Here is an 18,809-nt window from a genome sequence, read left to right on the forward strand (position 1 = left end):
ACCTGTCTGCTTCAATTGCGGTGTTCAGGGACACATCTCGAGGTACTGCAGACGTCGTCCGCAACGCACTGCAAGAGATCGTGCGTATCCGCTTCGCATGCAAGAAGCCGTAGCCTGGCAACCATCTGCCCCGGCTACCCCTTTTCGTCTGCCACCGCGGGAATACATGCCCAGGAATTCGTCTCCGGTGTCTGACCGCAGCCTGACTCCGCCACCAACCCGGACGCGTCGATCGCCATCACCGCGCCGCCCGCCTACACCACCCCAGCTGGGAAACTAGCTGGTGCGACCGATGGAGGTGAGGTCGCAGGACGGTCATCTTCGCAAATTCCTCCGCCTGTCGTCATGTCAAAGAACAAAGTGTGTGTTTGTATTGAGGGTGTTAGTACTGTTGCCTTAGTAGATACTGGTGCTTCCGTGTCTGTGATGTCCCTTTCTTTCAAGAATCGCCTAGGACAAAAAGTGATGTTTGCCTGGGACGGGAAGTCCACATTTCGTGGAGTTGGCGGCGAACTGTTGCGACCTGTTGGAGTATGTTCAGTTTTGATTACCATGGGTGAACAAGAGTTTCGAACTGAATTCACCGTGCTAGCACGCGCTACTCATGACGTGATTCTTGGAATCGACTTTTTGCGAGACTGTGGAGCGACATTAGACTGCAGAGCTGGTGAAATTTCCCTGCGAACTGATCTACTACCACATGCTTGTGACGAAATGCCATCTGATCGAGTTGAGGTATTTTCCGTGTCCAGTGATGTGCTTTTGCCTGCGCGAACAGCAAAGTTTGTTCCAGTTACTTCATCTCGCCCGCGTGAAGGTTTGTCCTGTGAACTGATTGAGCCGGACTACTCTAACACGCTAAAGAAAAGCCTTATAGTCCCTCGCTCACTTGTCCAACTCGTAGGCGGTTCTACTCACGTGTGGACGGTGAACGTGTCCTCCGAGTCCGTTATTTTACCTGCTGGTTTGAAGTTAGCGTACTTTGAAGAAGATACCGCTGTGGGCATTCGTGCAGTTGCTGTCACTACCGACAAAACTAAAACTTCCCCACTCTCTGACCACTCGTCAAAGTTCAACGGCATGATCAACAAGTCGCTCCCCTCGTCCGACCAACGCACGCTCCACGAGCTTCTTGTGCGCTATGCCTCAGTCTTTGACTTTGCACAACCTGAGCGTCTGCCTTCACCACCGCAGTCCCGCGTGCACCACTGCATCAATACTGGGGCCGCAGCCCCCATTCGACAGAAGCCGTACCGCGTCTCTCCCACCGAGAGGAAGGTGATCGATGACCAAGTTAAGGAGATGCTACAGAAAGGTGTCATCCAAGAGTCCTGTAGTCCTTGGGCAGCTCCCGTTATACTGGTCAAGAAAAAGGATGATTCGTGGCGATTCTGCGTCGACTATAGACGCCTAAACGCAGTAACGAAAAAGGATGTCTATCCGCTCCCACGAATAGACGATGCCATAGACTGCCTACATTCCGCTTCATACTTTTCATCTGTCGACTTGCGTTCAGGCTACTGGCAAATACCTATGAACCCACAAGACAAAGAGAAGACCGCTTTCATTACGCCGGATGGGCTCTTTGAGTTTAATGTAATGCCCTTTGGCTTGTGTAATGCTCCGGCAACCTTCGAGCGATTCATGGACACGATCCTTCGCGGCCTCCGATGGGAAATATGCATGTGCTACCTTGACGACGTGGTCATTTACGGCAAGACATTCTACGAGCACAACCAACGGCTTGAAGTTATTCTCGACTGCATCCGCCGTGCGGGACTGATCCTTAACTCGAAAAAGTGTCACTTTGGTGAGCGTGAAACGCTTGTCCTTGGTTTTCTTGTCGACAAGGAAGGTATCCGTCCCGACCCTCAGAAGCTTGCCGCCGTCCGAGACTTCGAGCAACCGAAGACAGTGAAAGACCTCCGCAGCTTCCTTGGGCTGTGCTCGTATTTCCGACGTTTCATCAAGGACTTTGCACGTCTAGCTCATCCACTCACGTCTCTGCTTCACAAGGACACACCCTTCGCATGGACTGCTGAGTGCCAGTCTGCGTTCAGTGAGCTAAAGTTTTTACTTACCTCTGCTCCAATTTTACGCCATTTTGATCCTGAGGCACCAACTGAGCTTCACACCGATGCTAGTGGTGTGGGCATTGGAGCGGTACTTGTACAGATACATAGCGGACGCCAACAAGTCATCGCCTATGCAAGCCGTACACTCACAAAGGCAGAACGGAACTATACCGTCACCGAAATGGAATGCCTCGCGGTAGTGTTCGCCATTCAGAAGTTTCGACCATACCTTTACGGCCGTCCCTTCAGGATAGTCACCGACCACCATTCACTTTGCTGGTTGGTTGGACTACGCGACCCCACCAGCCGGTTAGCTCGCTGGTCATTACGGCTGCAAGAATACGACTTTTCCGTCACATACAAGAGTGGTCGCTGTCACACCGACGCTGACTGTTTATCTCGACTTCCGTCAGCAAGCACCCGAGATGGGGAGGATGACTTGGACGAATATCTTTTCGGAATATCCACGGAGTTTCCCGATGCCGCCGCCTTCAAGCGTGAACAGGAGCAAGACCCTTCCGTAAGGATTCTTCTTGATGCCGCTCGGTTAGCAGCACGGAGTTCACCTTTCACCATATCCGCAGGTTTATTGTACAAGAAGAACTATTCCGCTGAAGGTGCTCCACTCCTCCTCGTCGTGCCCCAGAATCTTAGACCCGAGATCCTTCGCGCCATGCACGATGACATTACATCAGGTCACCTAGGCTTCGCTCGGACGCTGCACCGTGTGCGTCAGCGTTTCTACTGGCCCAAGCTCTGGAAGACAACAAAACAGTACGTTGCCAGCTGTGCTATTTGCCAACGTCACAAACAACCAACAACGCCTCAGGCGGGTGCCTTGCAGCCAGCTAAGCCACCAACCCTTCCCTTTGAAAAGGTCGGCGTCGATTTGCTTGGCCCCTTCCCTAAGTCATCTGCTGGGTGTCGATGGATCATAGTGTGTGTGGACTACCTGACGCGATATACTGAGGCGGCGGCGCTCACTTCCGCTACAGCAGCTGACGTCTCATTCTTCCTGCTGCACTCTGTCATTCTTCGCCACGGTGCTCCGCGTGTTGTGATTAGTGACCGAGGACGACAGTTTACAGCGGATGTTGTTGAAGAACTATTACGCCTTTGTGGATCTGACTATCGGCATTCGTCGCCTTACCACCCTCAAACAAACGGCCTGACTGAGCGCACGAATCGCACCTTGACCAACATGCTTGCCATGTATGTGTCCAATGACCACAAAAATTGGGACTCTGTTTAGCCATTTGTTACGTACGCATACAACACGGCGAAGCACGAAGTCACCGGGTATGCGCCTTTCTTCTTGCTCTACGCTCGCCATCCCCAAAGCTTTATCGACACGATACTTCCCTGGTCTCCGCATGAAGACTTCTCAGTAGCCCGGACTTTATGTCGTGCTGAAGAAGCTCGTCGACTGGCTCGCCTCAGGACTATTTTGTCACAAGATCGAGCCAAAACTCGTTATGACGCTCGACACACGCCTGTCACATTTGCTCGTGGAGACTTTGTTTTGCTCTGGACGCCTGTGCGGAAAAAAGGATTGTGCACGAAGTTTTTGTCCAGGTATACCGGACCATACGTCATATTGAGACGTTTGAGTGACGTCACGTTCGTCATCGCCAAAGTGTCCTCTGACAACCGGCGGTCACGTAGAACCCAAGCAGTACATGTTGCCCGCCTAAAGCATTACCACCATCGGGCTACGTAACTCGCTCGGAGAGCTTCGTCTGCGCCCGGGGAAATTGTCACGCTGCATGAGTTCGCTGGAGCCAAGAAGAAGAGGAAGGAGTAGGGCGCACGAGGAGCGAGCCGTTGTGGGGCTGACCGTCCTGTCCCTTGCGCTGCACAAAACATCTCTCATTACTCTCAGCCTGTAAATAAATCCATACCATCGTTACAGTATTATCCTTTATTCCTCGTACCCTCTTCCTTTGCACAGCATGGCCAGCCAGTTTAGGAACTGGCTAACCTGCCTGTCTTCCCATATATTTCTTTCTTTCCTTCCTTCATTTTAAGTATTGCAGCATTTACAAATATACACATCAAGTTCATTAGTGTAGTGTTGCCAACTGCACAAACATTCATAACCTTCACACTACAGCCAACCAAAATTGCACTGCCTGTGTGAGACAAGAAAGCAAATACTTGCAGTTTCAAGCTCACTCCACACCTACCATTTCGTCAAAAACGCAGCATTTGAGTTTGTGATAAATTAAGTTTTTTGCCGTATACCATGCTAATGAAAGAGCTCAGAACAAAGCATGATACATCATGGAGTAGGTGCACCACTGCACATCCTTCGAGAAATTGCGATAGAATCATCTGGTGACCTGCGTGCCATTGTCTACTGCTTCTGGTGCTGCACTAAACTGAGTATTTACATTCATCAAGAAGCATGAAGGTAGTAAGCATAGATATGACTTACAGAAGTAAACCATAAGAAATGGCAAAAGGTGTTCTGTTCTCGCTGAACATTAGTTTTTTTTAACGGTGATAACGTTTAATGGCTGCTTAGCCTTGCTTCAAAACTTCATAATAGTCTTATGCGAGCCACATTTTTTTAATGATTGTCCCTCTGGATTGCAATGAGCTGACTTTCACTGACGTGACTCAATAAGTCTGGCACAGCTCACGCATCTTCAACTGGATGAGAATATATACATGAAATCCAGAAAAGTTCAAGATGTCACTAATTATGCCACAAAAGTGCCACTAATTAAGTGAGAATATCGTAAAATGCATGTGCTTCACCATACACACTGGCACTTAGCAGAAAACTGTCACATAATATGGCCATATTCATATTTTCGCAGCATAAATTATTCGCTCTAGTCCAACCTAATGACGTAATTACCCTATGGTATGCTGTTTCTTTTTTTGTCTTAGACACAAAGTGCGCAATGCAAAATTGTTATCGAAAAGTATTCCCACTTACTAATATTAGGCAGTTTTCGAATAGCGTACGCAAGTCCCGTAGCCATGGGGGGGGCGAAATTCTGATGGATGGGGTTGTTTACGAAAATAGGCGTTTTTCTAAAAATGTGAAGGCCGCAAAGGAAGGCTCCGGAAGTTCCGCGCATCTGCTTTCTGCACTGCACTGCACTGACATCGCAGAGTACACAGGTGTTTAGCATTTCGCCTCCATCGAAATGCCGAGATCGAAACTTTCGGGACGGCAGCCGAGCACTGTAACCATGGTACCACCGAGGCTGACAACTGCATCAAATGAAAACAAAGGATAGCCTTAATGCACACATGACGGAGTGATAACCACGGCCTCTCGCTTGTGTATATTTTCTGAAAGCACGCTGCCATATTCAAGCTTTATGGCAAGCAAATAAATTATATAACACATTGTCTTTATTGAAGCGTACGCGCTCTTCGATAGACTGGCCGTGTGAAGCTTGTGCCTTCCCAAAAGCTTTTTAAACGCGCATCAGGCATCACACGTATGTGCGCGCCATGTTGTTCTACTCTGCTTTGTATTGTACTTTCCACGCGACACACTGTGCAGCACTACACACGTGAGTGACGCGAAACTGAGAACACAGAAGCACCACTTACCATTCGCATTTCAGAATGTGCCGAACCAGGTGCTGGTCGAACACGCACACGCAAAGGTGCAAGCTGGCTTGAGTTTCCAGACCATCATGAAACAAACACGCTCACATTACGGGATGTTGCACTACCGTCGTTAAATCCCATTCGCATCCAGCGTCGAGATCACAGTCGCGCACACACGGGACACGGGCACGCACTGCCGACACAACTGAGCAATTAGGAAACTTCGATGACCGGGCAACGGAAGAAAATGGCGAAGACAGCGACGGGCAACCAGGGCTATGGCTAGACTTCCGACTTTAGCACGCGCGCTTCTCATCTCCCGGTGTGTGTGTGTGTGTGTGTGTGTGTGTGTGTGTGTGTGTGTGTGTGTGTGTGTGTGTGTGTGTGTGTGTGTGTGTGTGTGTGTGTGTGTGTGTGTGTGTGTGTGTGTGTGCGTGCTTTTTTTCTTTCCTCGCTTGCGCGTGCGTCGTAAAGTAGCGTTATCGTGTTTCTCTCTCGGGGGCGCATGTAACAGCCCTCCCGTTTAGCTGCCGCTTGAAGGCAGTCGCGTTTATATTTTTTTTAACGCGACAGCGTCAAAGAGCTCGTTTCGCAAAAATTCTAGTGTTGGCGGCGTCGGCGTCATTGGTTCTGAGCGAAAAAGCAGCTTTGGTCGTGAGCGAAAATTCGAGGGCGTTTGCACTTTGGCTTTCCTTGCGGCCCTGTGTATACGTCTGGAGACCATCGAGAAGCGAAAGCAAGCTAGCGATTGAGAAGGCGATAGTGTGTGTGTTTGTGTGTGCATGCGTGTGTACGAATATGTCGCGTTTTAAAGGCTATACGTAAGAGCCCCCCCTCCCCTTTTTTTCTTTTTTTTCGGGCTTTCTGTCCACAGCATTTTATTGCGTACGCTGCGGCGCGCCGCCTCTAGTCAGTGTATAACTAGTACCTGACTCAAAGTGTGCGTAGTGTGAACATAATCGCGAGCATTCATGATCGCGGATTCTTTGTGCATGTCAGCGGCTTTCGTCGCGATAAGTTGACGAGGAATGTATCGCCGTCACTTCATCGATTGAGCTACTGCCAAAGATATTAGACTTTTCTTTGCAGCTCCTTATATTTAGAGAGGTGCAAGACTAAAGCAAGCGCTGAAACATGCTGTTATATGGCAAGAGAGTAAAACAACTTTTCACTCTCTCGTGGGATGCAGGAGTGGAACAGCCACTTTACTCTGTCTCGCCAGGAGGAGTGAAATGCCTTTTCACTCCTCCTGGCAAAAGAGAGTAAAGCGCCTCCCTGTAAGAGACTATAACGAGATCTGCGGGAGTAACACAGTTCTTTAACTCTCACTGCAGGAGTTTCAGTTCTTAGAGCGCAGGTGCTCAGTGTGTCCCCGTGCCTTCGTATTTGTGTTTGCGCGGTACACTATCACGATCAGCAAATACCAATTAGCCCAACAACAGGTACTCCTACAATGTCTTCTTTGCCGCGCATGTCAATACTCAAGGTTTTTTGTAACTAAACAGTTAGTAAACAGCGGCTTGATAGAGTCGCTGTTTACTAACGAGCGCGCCTGTGCCCTTTGTTCAAAAACTAAGCGTAGGCTCAAGTAAAATGCGCTGGGGGGATTTAGTTGGTACGGCATGAGTTAAAAATGCGCGGAGAATGGAACACGAGAAGGAGTAGACGGGACGAGCGCAGTCCTGCCTACTTCTACTTGTGTTCCGTCCTCCGGGCAGTTTAAACATAGTTTAAACACAGGCTGTCCATACGCAATGTGTGGTGGTATAGATCGAAGTTGGTCGAACCAGGAAGAGTTGCGAGAACGCCTGCTTAGTGCCATGCTGGGTGCCGAAAAACGCATTTGGAACATGGATTCTTTACCCATAGAGCATCTCGGCTGCGCTGACTCTTGATTATCCTTGATTTTTGTTCGCAGCCTCAGTAGTACCATTGGCAGCTCTTTCATCTAGTGTCGTCTATCGAACAATGACGCCTTGAGGTGTCGGTGGAAGTGCTGGACCATGCCGTTCTAAGCCCTGGTGTTACGAAGTCGTGTGCCGAGCAGTCTTGCCGGTGTGGAAAAAAGCGGTCTTTCGAATTGCCGGCCTCTGTCAGTGGTTATGCGCAGAAAGCGACCGTACCGCGACACCCACGTAGCAACCAGTGCCGTCGCAGTAGAACGGAAAATTGCAGGTGCCACATTAAGAGACCGCAAGGCACCAGAATGGGCCAGATAAAGAACATAATAATAGAAACCACAATATCAGTGGGGTAATAATTTCCTACACCTGGGGTTCTTTAAGGTTTTAAGTTATAGCACGCGGGGGCATTTTGCCTCCATCGGAACGCGGCTGCCGCCGTGGCCGGCAATGGAGCTTAGCAGCGCGACACGCTAAGCTTCCACCATGCGTGCGACAACGAGCAGGCGTACCGCAGTTGATGATATTAATCGAAACAGATGAACTTGGGCCGGCCGCGTAATGCGTTGGACAGACAACCGGTGGTCAGTGCAATGGAATGGATACCCACTTTAGCGAAAAGGAGCCGAGGAAAGAAGCGAATGAACGACGAAAATATGAACGCCGCCGGGATACAACAGAAACAGCTCCAACAAGACACAGACCACTGGGAGGGAGGGCCTCCAGTATGCTAATTCTGATAATGACATGAAATGACCGCACTAGACATTTGTAGTGTTTGTGTTACTTAAACTTAGACAACTTGGTTCGAAGACGACATTGACTAGTTAACGTTGATTTTTGCGTCACTGGTTCTGGGGTATTTCACGCCACTGAACTGCATTTTGTACTTTTGTATGTGAGCCTGCTGCAGGCTACCAGTTCTCCGACCTGCTGAGCCGGAATGACTACGTTTCTGCACTGCTGCTGGTCTTTGCTGTCATCGGGATAGCCCTCAGTGCTTTGATTGTTGCCGCTGGATTTGTAAACATCGCCACAAGGTAGGAAGTATATGGTGGGTTCTTATCTGCGTCCTTAACAATATGTATGTCTGTGCGCGCAGAGCACTGGCAATCAACGGCTGCGACGGCTCCTGCCAACACCGCCAGCAGCGAGCACAACACTATGGAAACCCTAACAACATCGACGTCGCTGTGCAGCCAACGGATACGACCATTGCCGGTGAGCAAGGCCAGCGCGAGACGTGCTCCTGCAATGCGTCTTGCGCAAGCTTAGGCCCAGCACGAAGTGTCTCAAATTTGGGTCACTCCACCCTCGTCAATGAGCAAAGATATTGTGATTCAATTGCCAGCGCCGCAGATAATGCACACATCAGAAAACACAATTTTCCTCACGTGGTACACCAGTAAGCGCCATCATTACATCACGGCGTATGTAGTGTCGGAGAGTATGTATGTATGTATGTATGTATGTATGTATGTATGTATGTATGTATGTATGTATGTATGTATGTATGTATGTATGTATGTATGTATGTATGTATGTATGTATGTATGTATGTATGTATGTTATGTATGTATGTATGCATGCATGCATGCATGCATGTATGCATGCATGCATGCATGCATGCATGCATGCATGCATGTATGTATGTATGTATGTATGTATGTATGTATGTATGTATGTATGTATGTATGTATGCCACAAAAGCGCTGTAGTCTACGGGGTTGCCGTTGGTGGCTATATTGCGCCAAATTAGCTACATTAGGACCCTGTCTGACGACGAAAATTTCAGGTTGGCTCTATGGCTACTTTCTGGCTGCTTTGTTAAATGCTCTTTTGGTGCATTTAGTAGCCATTTTTCTCATTTTCTGCCCATAAAAGGCAGTATTTTCAAGCTTTGCTATCGTGTGATCCGATGCGCGGGCAAGTCCTCCCACTGTCAGCAGGCTGGTGTGCATCGAGGCACCCCAACGCAACGCGTCTGGAAAGATTGAGAAGAGACGAATTTGGGAGACGCGCGTGGCTAGAAGCTGACCGCCATCGATGCGGAGTTTCTAATTCTGATTCACACTCCCGCAGCCCTCTCTCACAAACCGACTGATAGTTGCATCTCCTCGACACGAATTCTACCCCCACCCCAAACTGCCATCAACACAAAGGCGGCCTACGACACACCGTTTGGCTCTGGAGAAACAATCCCTCACAGACAATAACATTAGGAGGCCACCCTGCTCAACGCGGATCCTGTCTGCCAGGCGCTTAACGTCACAAAACCACGATATGATCACGAGAGACGCTCCAATGGAGGGATACGGAAATTTCAAACACCTAGGGTTCTACGACCTAAATATAAGCGCACGGTCCTCTGGCATTTTCCCTCCATCGAACTGTGGCCGCCGCGACCTTCGGGTCAGCAGTCAAGAACCATAACCACTAGACCACTGCGGCGAGTAACCCCTAATAGCTATGACAAATAAATTCACTGTCTATGGAAAATCGCGTAAAACGGCTCGTTGGGACGCTCATGAGAAAAACGGAGTGCTTTGTATAACATGTTTCTCAAGTAATTTTGCTAACATATGCAAGATGGCTCCTAATTATTTACGTCATGAGAATGCAAATTCAATATCGCTATTTTAATTAGAAGTAAAAAGAATTTTCGTTACTGTATACTCAAGGCGCGCACGGTGTATTACATCTTTGTTCTCAACATCGCCTTCAGAAAACAGCAAATTCAATTGGAATATAAACAGCAGCAGAAATGATGCAGACACGCTGACCCGAAGGTCGCGGGATCGAATCCCGGCCGCGGCGGCTGCATTTTCGATGGAGGCGAAAATGTTTGAGGCCCGTGTACTTAGGTGCACGTTAAAGAACCCCAGGTGGTCGAAATTTCCGGAGCCCTCCACTACGACGTCTCTCATAATCATATGGTGGTTTTGGGACGTTAAACACCAGATATTATTATTAAATGATGCAGACAGTTAAAAGTAAGAATAAAGCAAAGAGCTTACCTTGGCACAACGTGAAAGACATATTCTAGTAAGCGTACAGAAAGGCAGCTTCGCAGCAGTGGTGCCAAACCGGAAGGAAGTGCGGTAGTGGTGGTGGAAAACATTTATTAAGCTATATACAGCGAGAGGTGTGGACGGGGTGAGCCGGATGGGCCCGCCCTTCACAAACACTAGGAGGGAGCCCTAGTCCGGTATCCCTGTAGCTGCCGCGGCGGCCCGGGCTCTAGCCACCAATGCCTGTTGGGCTTGCGGAGCTTCTTAGTTTCTCTTCGGTTTTCTATCCTCCTATCTTTCTCTCTTTATTTTTGTTTATTTCTATTTTTCTTCCGATTTTCCCCTTTCTTTCTCTCTCTTTCTATTTCTCGATTGCTTCGTCTTTTTTTTTCTATTTTTATGCGTGATTTTGCCAGCATTACGGCATACGACAGCCCGGGCCCCTAAAGTGCTCGCGCACTTAATATCACCATCAAGGCGCTCGAAGAACAACAGGAAGAAGACTTCTCCTTGGCGCGTGTGCTGCATAGCTACAGATGCCTAAGCTGTAGGTGGTTTTGCCTGCGTTACGCCAAGCGACGACAGCATACGACAGGCCGAGCCCCTTAAGTGCTCCGCACTTAATATCACCATCAAGGCGCTCGAAGAGCAAGAGGAAGAAGATTTCTCCTTGGCGCGTGTGCTGCATAGCTACAGATGCCCAAGCTGTAGGTGGTTTTGCCTGCGTTACGCCAAGCGACGACAGCATACGACAGGCCGAGCCCCTATAGTGCTCCGCACTTAATATCACCGTCAAGGCGTTCGAGGAACAAGAGGAAGAAGCCTTCTCCTTGGCGCGTGTGCTCTACAGATGCCTAAGCTGTAGGTGGTTTTGCCAGCGTTACGCCAAGCGACGACAGCATACGACAGGCCGAGCCCCTTAAAGTGCTCCGCACTTAATATCACCGTCAAGGCGCTCGAAGAGCAAGAGGAAGAAGACTTCTCCTTGGCGCGTGTGCTGTATAGCTACAGATGCCTAAGCTGTAGGTGGTTTTGCCCGCGTTACGCCAAGCGACGACAGCATACGACAGGCCGAGCCCCTTAAATGCTCCGCACTTAATATCACCGTCAAGGCGTTCGAAGAACAAGAGGAAGAAGCCTTCTCCTTGGCGCGTGTGCTGTATAGCTACAGATGCCTAAGCTGTGGGTGGTTTTGCCTGCGTTACGCCAAGCGACGACAGCATACGACAGGCCGAGCCCCTTAAATGCTCCGCACTTAATATCACCGTCAAGGCGTTCGAAGAACAAGAGGAAGAAGCCTTCTCCTTGGCGCGTGTGCTGTATAGCTACAGATGCCTAAGCTGTAGGTGGTTTTGCCCGCGTTACGCCAAGCGACAACAGCATACGACAGGCCGAGCCCCTTAAAGTGCTCCGCACTTAATATCACCGTCAAGGCGCTCGAAGAGCAAGAGGAAGAAGACTTCTCCTTGGCGCGTGTGCTGTATAGCTACAGATGCCTAAGCTGTAGGTGGTTTTGCCTGCGTTACGCCAAGCGACGACAGCATACGACAGGCCGAGCCCCTTAAGTGCTCCGCACTTAATATCACCGTCAAGGCGTTCGAAGAACAAGAGGAAGAAGCCTTCTCCTTGGCGCGTGTGCTGTATAGCTACAGATGCCTAAGCTGTAGGTGGTTTTGCCTGCGTTACGCCAAGCGACGACAGCATACGACAGGCCGAGCCCCTTAAAGTGCTCCGCACTTAATATCACCGTCAAGGCGTTCGAAGAACAAGAGGAAGAAGCCTTCTCCTTGGCGCGTGTGCTGTATAGCTACAGATGCCTAAGCTGTAGGTGGTTTTGCCTGCGTTACGCCAAGCGACGACAGCATACGACAGGCCGAGCCCCTATAGTGCTCCGCACTTAATATCACCGTCAAGGCGTTCGAAGAACAAGAGGAAGAAGCCTTCTCCTTGGCGCGTGTGCTGTATAGCTACAGATGCCTAATCTGTAGGTGGTTTTGCCTGCGTTACGCCAAGCGACGACAGCATACGACAGGCCGAGCCCCTTAAATGCTCCGCACTTAATATCACCGTCAAGGCGTTCGAAGAACAAGAGGAAGAAGCCTTCTCCTTGGCGCGTGTGCTGTATAGCTACAGATGCCTAAGCTGTAGGTGGTTTTGCCCGCGTTACGCCAAGCGACAACAGCATACGACAGGCCGAGCCCCTTAAAGTGCTCTGCACTTAATATCACCGTCAAGGCGCTCGAAGAGCAAGAGGAAGAAGACTTCTCCTTGGCGCGTGTGCTGTATAGCTACAGATGCCTAAGCTGTAGGTGGTTTTGCCTGCGTTACGCCAAGCGACGACAGCATACGACAGGCCGAGCCCCTAAAGTGCTCCGCACTTAAAAAAAACAATATAGAGACATAGGTTACGTATCGGATGGCAAAGCAGAAACAGCTAAGAACGAACTCATGCTAACAATCAAATGATGATTTGAAAGCTCTTTGAACAAAAGAAAAAGAGATGTACGCCAAGATAGTCTGTTAGGTGAATGCTTGCTCTGTTATCGGCATCTGAACAGGTGGTGCTACAGCGGTTATAATCTTTCATATAAGTCAACCTCATTTAACGTAAGTCAAACTCACATGCACGAGAACCTTCAAATCGCCGATGTGTGAAAGCCTCGAGAGGCAAAGCAACTCTCTATATTTGCATTCTTCAGGCTTCGTAACGAAGCCCCACGCAAAAGAAACATCGATAATGACATTACAGCGGCATCAAAATGTGTGCAAAAGACGCCGCACGCATTGGAGCACGCAGCGCAGGACAGTTGTTAAGTGCCAAATGTCATGGCACTCACACAACTAAAAATAAAAAAATAAAAGACAAACGAACGCGAAAACTAAAGGGTCAAGGCTGGGCCTTGGCCTTCACGCGCTTGTTTGCGGAGACGACGCGAGCGCCACCACGTGACCAATCCACCAATAGCGACGCTCAGAGCTTATTACTAATCCTCGCTGGAAAGCTCTGGCGCAAAGACAAAATAATGTCACTGCCTTTAGTTTTTGCTGAGGTGACTTAGTGGCAGCAGTATCAGCTTGAGAAGCCAAGTTCAGCCAACGTCTCTTGTTTCGCGCGGTGGTTGTGCGATCGCAGTAGCTTGTATCTTAAGATACACGATACATTCTTCAATGTATCAAAAATACAGATACTGATACGCGTCTTGCGAGACGTAGCGCGATACAGATACAAGATACCCAAAGAGTATTTAAGATAGTATCGAAGATACAAGTATTTTCGATACTGCCCAGCACTGCCCGACAGTCATATTCGTCAAATCCTCTTACCCTCCCATACCAATTTCAGCATACACCAAGTTAAGGAGGCGATCATGAGATCACCCAGACGTAGGCGGTTAGATAGATAGATAGATAGATAGATAGGTAGACAGATAGATAGATAGATAGACAGATAGATAGATAGATAGATAGATAGATAGATAGATAGATAGATAGATAGATAGATAGATAGATAGATAGATAGATAAAAACGTTTAATGTAGCAAAGGTTCGCTAAGAAATGCTTCGCATTTATTACCTAGGGGGAATCTGGCGCTAGTGTCTATGCTGGCTCCTTCAGCGGTGCTCGAACCACCAGGGAATGATGAGAAGTAAAGGCTTCGGATTTGCTTCGCATGGCTTTCGTTCTTGAGATTCGCGACGCTTGTTTGCCGAGTGTAAAACAAAGTGATATGAAGGCATTTCCAATTAAAACTGCTGTATTCTTTTGTATGCAACACTTAATGTAAAAAGTTTGCGTGACCGTGAGATGGAAGTGAAACCTGGAGAAATTCAACCACCACGGTATGCATTGCTCTGCAATTGTGTTCCAGATTTGGGATGACGATATAATGAAATATTTTTCTACAACACTTAAAGCAAGCACGCTTGTTTTTTCCTCAAAAGTGCGCATTATCTATTTATGGAAATAACAATACTGCATTGAGTGAAAAAGACTCAACGCATCATATGGTGCGATTCCAGGTGCATCTGTCCAAGTGGTCTGCCCCCAACACATCTCTCGTTTATTTGTGAAGCCAAGTCAGAGGAGCGTGGCGGTGCATCTACTTAGCTTCGCCGTCGTTTTGCAGTGAATTTGAAAGAGTTTTGACAAAAAGCGCTATAAAAAAACTTGAACTCTATGCAATTTCCTGCACTGGCGTGGGACGCTACATCTACGTACGCGCAACGGTGAGTGCACGACGCTGTGGTAAAACTGTCAAATACAACCTGTAAAGCGGCATCTTCGTAGCAAACCAAGAGACCTAGGGGTCTTCCGCCTCTTTGAACAACAAAGGCACTGCTTGTGTGCATTCCAACGCACCCCACTACCCACGCGTTGCGAAAAACGAAACTGTAACTGTAAAAAAAGGTCCGTAGATAGTTCGCTAGCTAACGCAATCCAATCCGAAGCATGTACTTCCCATCACTCCTATGGTGGTTGAACTATCATAGCGGCAGTTTTGTCTCCAGGTTACAGTATGAAACTATGACATGCAGGTAAACCGAAATGGTGTTTTTATCGCTAATAAATGAACCAGGACGATGAAACAAATTAAGGTACATTATTGAATGGAGGGCCAGGATTTTGAATACACGCGCCGTTCAAAATTTTCGCAAAACATTTCACGACCACGCTAGCCAAGGACTTGCTAATTAAGACCAAGTCGGACATTGTTTCTCGCCTCGGAGATGCGCCAAGCTATGTCATTGCACTGCCGATGCGCCGGCAAATGTTTTATGTACAATGAAGCTGCTCCTTAGCCGCATGAAACGCTTGAGAGTCACACGGTCACGAGTGGAATTGGGGCCTTCTCAGAATCAACGAGATTGAAGCCGAACTCGCGTTTCAAGTAAAAGGCCCACGACAAGGCTCGGGCCCGCCCACTGCGTTTGCTCTTGCCGAGGCGCAGTACTCTCGCCGCAAGCCAGCGAGCGATGAGCTGCGACGTAATTTTATAATGTTCGGCGTAACACAATAATCGACGTAACAATCGATTGAAGTGAAGCAAGCTGTACGAGAGTGCTGCGTGAGCGCCCTCTTTTTCCTTCGAGAGCGGAAATTTTCCTGCTCCAGGTGCAACAAGAGAACTTACCCGAAAGAGGAAGACCGCCTGTGGAAGGCGAGATGTTCAGTTGGCAAAGGGACAGTGCGACAATCACAGTGGCGTTCCTACAGTGCTCAAATGTTGGCTGAGTGGCGGCACTGCCAAAGTTCCACGAAGCCCATACGTTCAGAAAATGGCCGCTCATGGGGATTAGCGCCATCTGTGTGAGGAGGAAACGCTTCCGGTGGAACAATAAATACAGCTGATTTGACGAAAAATCCGGTAAAAAAGTGAGTCATTTTGTTGGCACTGGCGCAAATTTGTTCCAAAAGTAGTTTTCGTGGGCGCTTGATCGCTAGGGACTCACACTAAAGGCGAGCCGACGAGTCCTTGGCGAGCGCGCTTCAAGTCAACGCCAGCTAAACTATTATTGGCTCACGACTAGGCAGTGCTGTTCGCCTTCGTTTTACTGTAATTCGCGTTCGTTTTCCTGTGAAACCTATTCTTGGAACTTTTATACGGTGTTCGTGGCATCTTCGCAGATGGATGAAAGCAAGCGGCAGCGTACATCTCGTATACACTTATTTGCTCCGCACTCGCACGTTGCTTAAAGTGCGCGTTTTGTGTGCTTCAGTTCTGACAGGAAGAAATGACGTATAGTCACGCCAAAATTATGACATGTCAGTTTTATTCAGTGGTCACAATAACGCAATTTTATTGCACTGTACACAGCGAGCATCATTCCTAAGTGTTGTAATAAGCACAAAAAGTGCGCGGACACTACGTGCACTATGTTTTGCCTTATGCTCTGATAAATTACTGTCACGTGTAACGTATACAGGCATGCGCATGGTAGCGCGAAAGATAACTTAGCGATCTGCTCACCGATAACAGGAATAACAGTAGGCCCAGCGTGTTCACGAAGGAAACAGGGACGCAAGAATACTTATTCATGAAAATCCAGCGAGCAGTGTACTGCACAGTAGTACAGTATTGCATTCTTGCACAGCACATCGTTTCCGCGGATACCGAGGCAAGCGCTCGGCGGTAAATTTTTCCGCATCGCCCCGTTGCCCGCACACTCTAAGAAAAAAAAGAGTATGCGTGACTCTTTTCGGAGAGTTCTGACTTGCCACGTATAGGACTCTCTTTAAATAGTCACGGTGACGCTCTTGGTGGGTCAGGGTCGGCTCGCTCTAGGAGAGTCCCCTGACCCTCTAGGAAGGGTGGAAAGACTCTCATCCGGAGGATCACGTTACCACTTATAGGGAGTCAGACGACTCTTGCCGGTAACACTCCTACGGGGGTCAAGGGACCCACACCGAAGCATCAATCGTCTCCACAAGTATTTTAAGCTACTCATTTGACCCTTGCTCGACTTTTGCTCGACTACTGTTGAAAATAGTGGAGTATTCATTTTAAGCAAGTCCAATAATACTTGCCGTTCTGCCCAGCGACTGTAAAAAAAGAATAGTTCAGTTTTAGCATTATTTTAATAAAACTCGTCAAAACAACACATATTTTCCAGCAAAGTTATATACACCAATTTCACAAGGAGGCTGCCATTTTTAAAGCTCTCCACCGCCGCAGCGCCGTCTAGCGTCTGCGATGTTTCGCGGCCCTTCCGGTGTGTGGGGTTCCGCGGCGGTGTATGCAGCGTATACGCTCAGTTCACACGGTATTGCTGTTCCTCGCGGTACACGGGCAAAACACAGCAACGCTTCGTGAGTGTAAAGGCGCTAGTAAGTAATGGCTAAGCTGTCAGCTTCAAAACGGGGCTGAAACAGCAAGCAGCGGCGGCCGACACGTTCCCGCAGCAGCGCCGACGATGAGTAGAATGCTAATGCAGTTGTGTAAAAGTTGTGTAAAGCAGTACGTGTAAATTGGTAATTGCGTTGTACGTTTTGTTATAGCTAGCCTTGTGGGGTTCTTGGAATACGCACTATAAAATAGCGTTAACTTCTAGGACAACTCTCGAAGTAGTCGATGAAACATAAATGGAGACGAGCGAACACGTAGGCTATTGTCTGGCTGCACGCTAGGTGCGTGCGCTAGTGTTTATGGTGACTCTAGGGTTTCTTTGCCGTGGTTATTCAAGTTCAACGTAACTCTAATCCCTAACAGACCATTTGGTTCCGCTTGGCACGTTGCAATACAAAGTTCGTTGAACGAAGTGAGCACAAAGACCGATGCCTGTGTTGATCCGTGTCGTCGTCGTAGTTAAAAGTTCGTGGCCTCTGATCGTTGCGCAGGATAAGAAACAGATGTATGATGGGTGAGCTCAAAATTCGGCGATGAAACAACACGGCGATAAAATTAAAATAAGCCTCTTGTACATCTGGACGCACGGCATGGCGTAAGTTCGCTTCGGCGCGAGCAGCCGCCACTAGCGATACGCCGAAATGGCGCCCCGTTTTTAGTAACATCATTTTCTGTTTTTTTTTCTTTTTGCGAGTATTCGAGAAGCATTACGACGAGCGCACGTGTTCAGTTAACGACCTGGCTTAAACGAACTAGGGTCGATTATTCACGACAACGGGGCTGCCGCGCGGAAAGAAGGAAAAAGAAAAAAAGTACGGTTGTCATAACGCTACACCAGTTAGTGTCACCAAAGTGACAAGTCAAGAAAGGACGGGCTCTCGACGAAATGTTAGAGGTGCGTATCTGCGCAAAAAACACATGTCATGCGGACCTTTCTGTCATGTCGATTGGAAAGTGCTAATTCGATAATCTCGGAATTGCACGCACTAAGATGGAACATTTTCTAGCCGCAGGCATTGTAAATCATGCGCTGTAGCATAGCAATCAGAGATGTTGATGTTATGAGAGAACAACTCTTGTCCAAACATTTTGTGTATTAATCGTCAGCTTTGACATTGGTTCTCTTTCGTGCAGATGATAAAGTGTACCAACACACAAGCACAATCACAAGCTGGTGTGATGACTTGAAGAAATAGCCATAAGTGCAGACATCACATATAATATACTGTTTGTTGGAGAAGGCGTGCGACATACAAGAAGCGAAGTCATTAAAAGCCACGGTGCACTTCGCATGCCTAGGCTGCCAGTCGTTTACGCTTCCGACAGCTGTTGTCGCAGTCAAACACAGCGCAGTGGTGACGTGTCGACCTGTTATCGTCCAACATTTCGATTTTCGGCAAC

The 18,809-nt window shown here is 48.4% G+C and overlaps 1 protein-coding gene across 1 annotated transcript in view; it reads left to right on the forward strand.

Annotated features, from left to right (window-relative positions):
* Positions 1–18,809, forward strand: part of LOC119379460 (uncharacterized) — a 149,401-nt gene that overhangs the window by 85,935 nt on the left and 44,657 nt on the right. The window contains exons 2-3 of the mRNA XM_037648764.2: positions 8,466–8,592; positions 8,655–8,773. Of these exons, the coding sequence (XP_037504692.1) occupies positions 8,466–8,592; positions 8,655–8,773 (246 nt within the window). The remainder of the gene's footprint in view (positions 1–8,465; positions 8,593–8,654; positions 8,774–18,809) is intronic.

The sequence above is a fragment of the Rhipicephalus sanguineus genome, chromosome 1 (assembly GCF_013339695.2).
Source record: "Rhipicephalus sanguineus isolate Rsan-2018 chromosome 1, BIME_Rsan_1.4, whole genome shotgun sequence".
Lineage (NCBI taxonomy): Eukaryota > Metazoa > Arthropoda > Arachnida > Ixodida > Ixodidae > Rhipicephalus > Rhipicephalus sanguineus.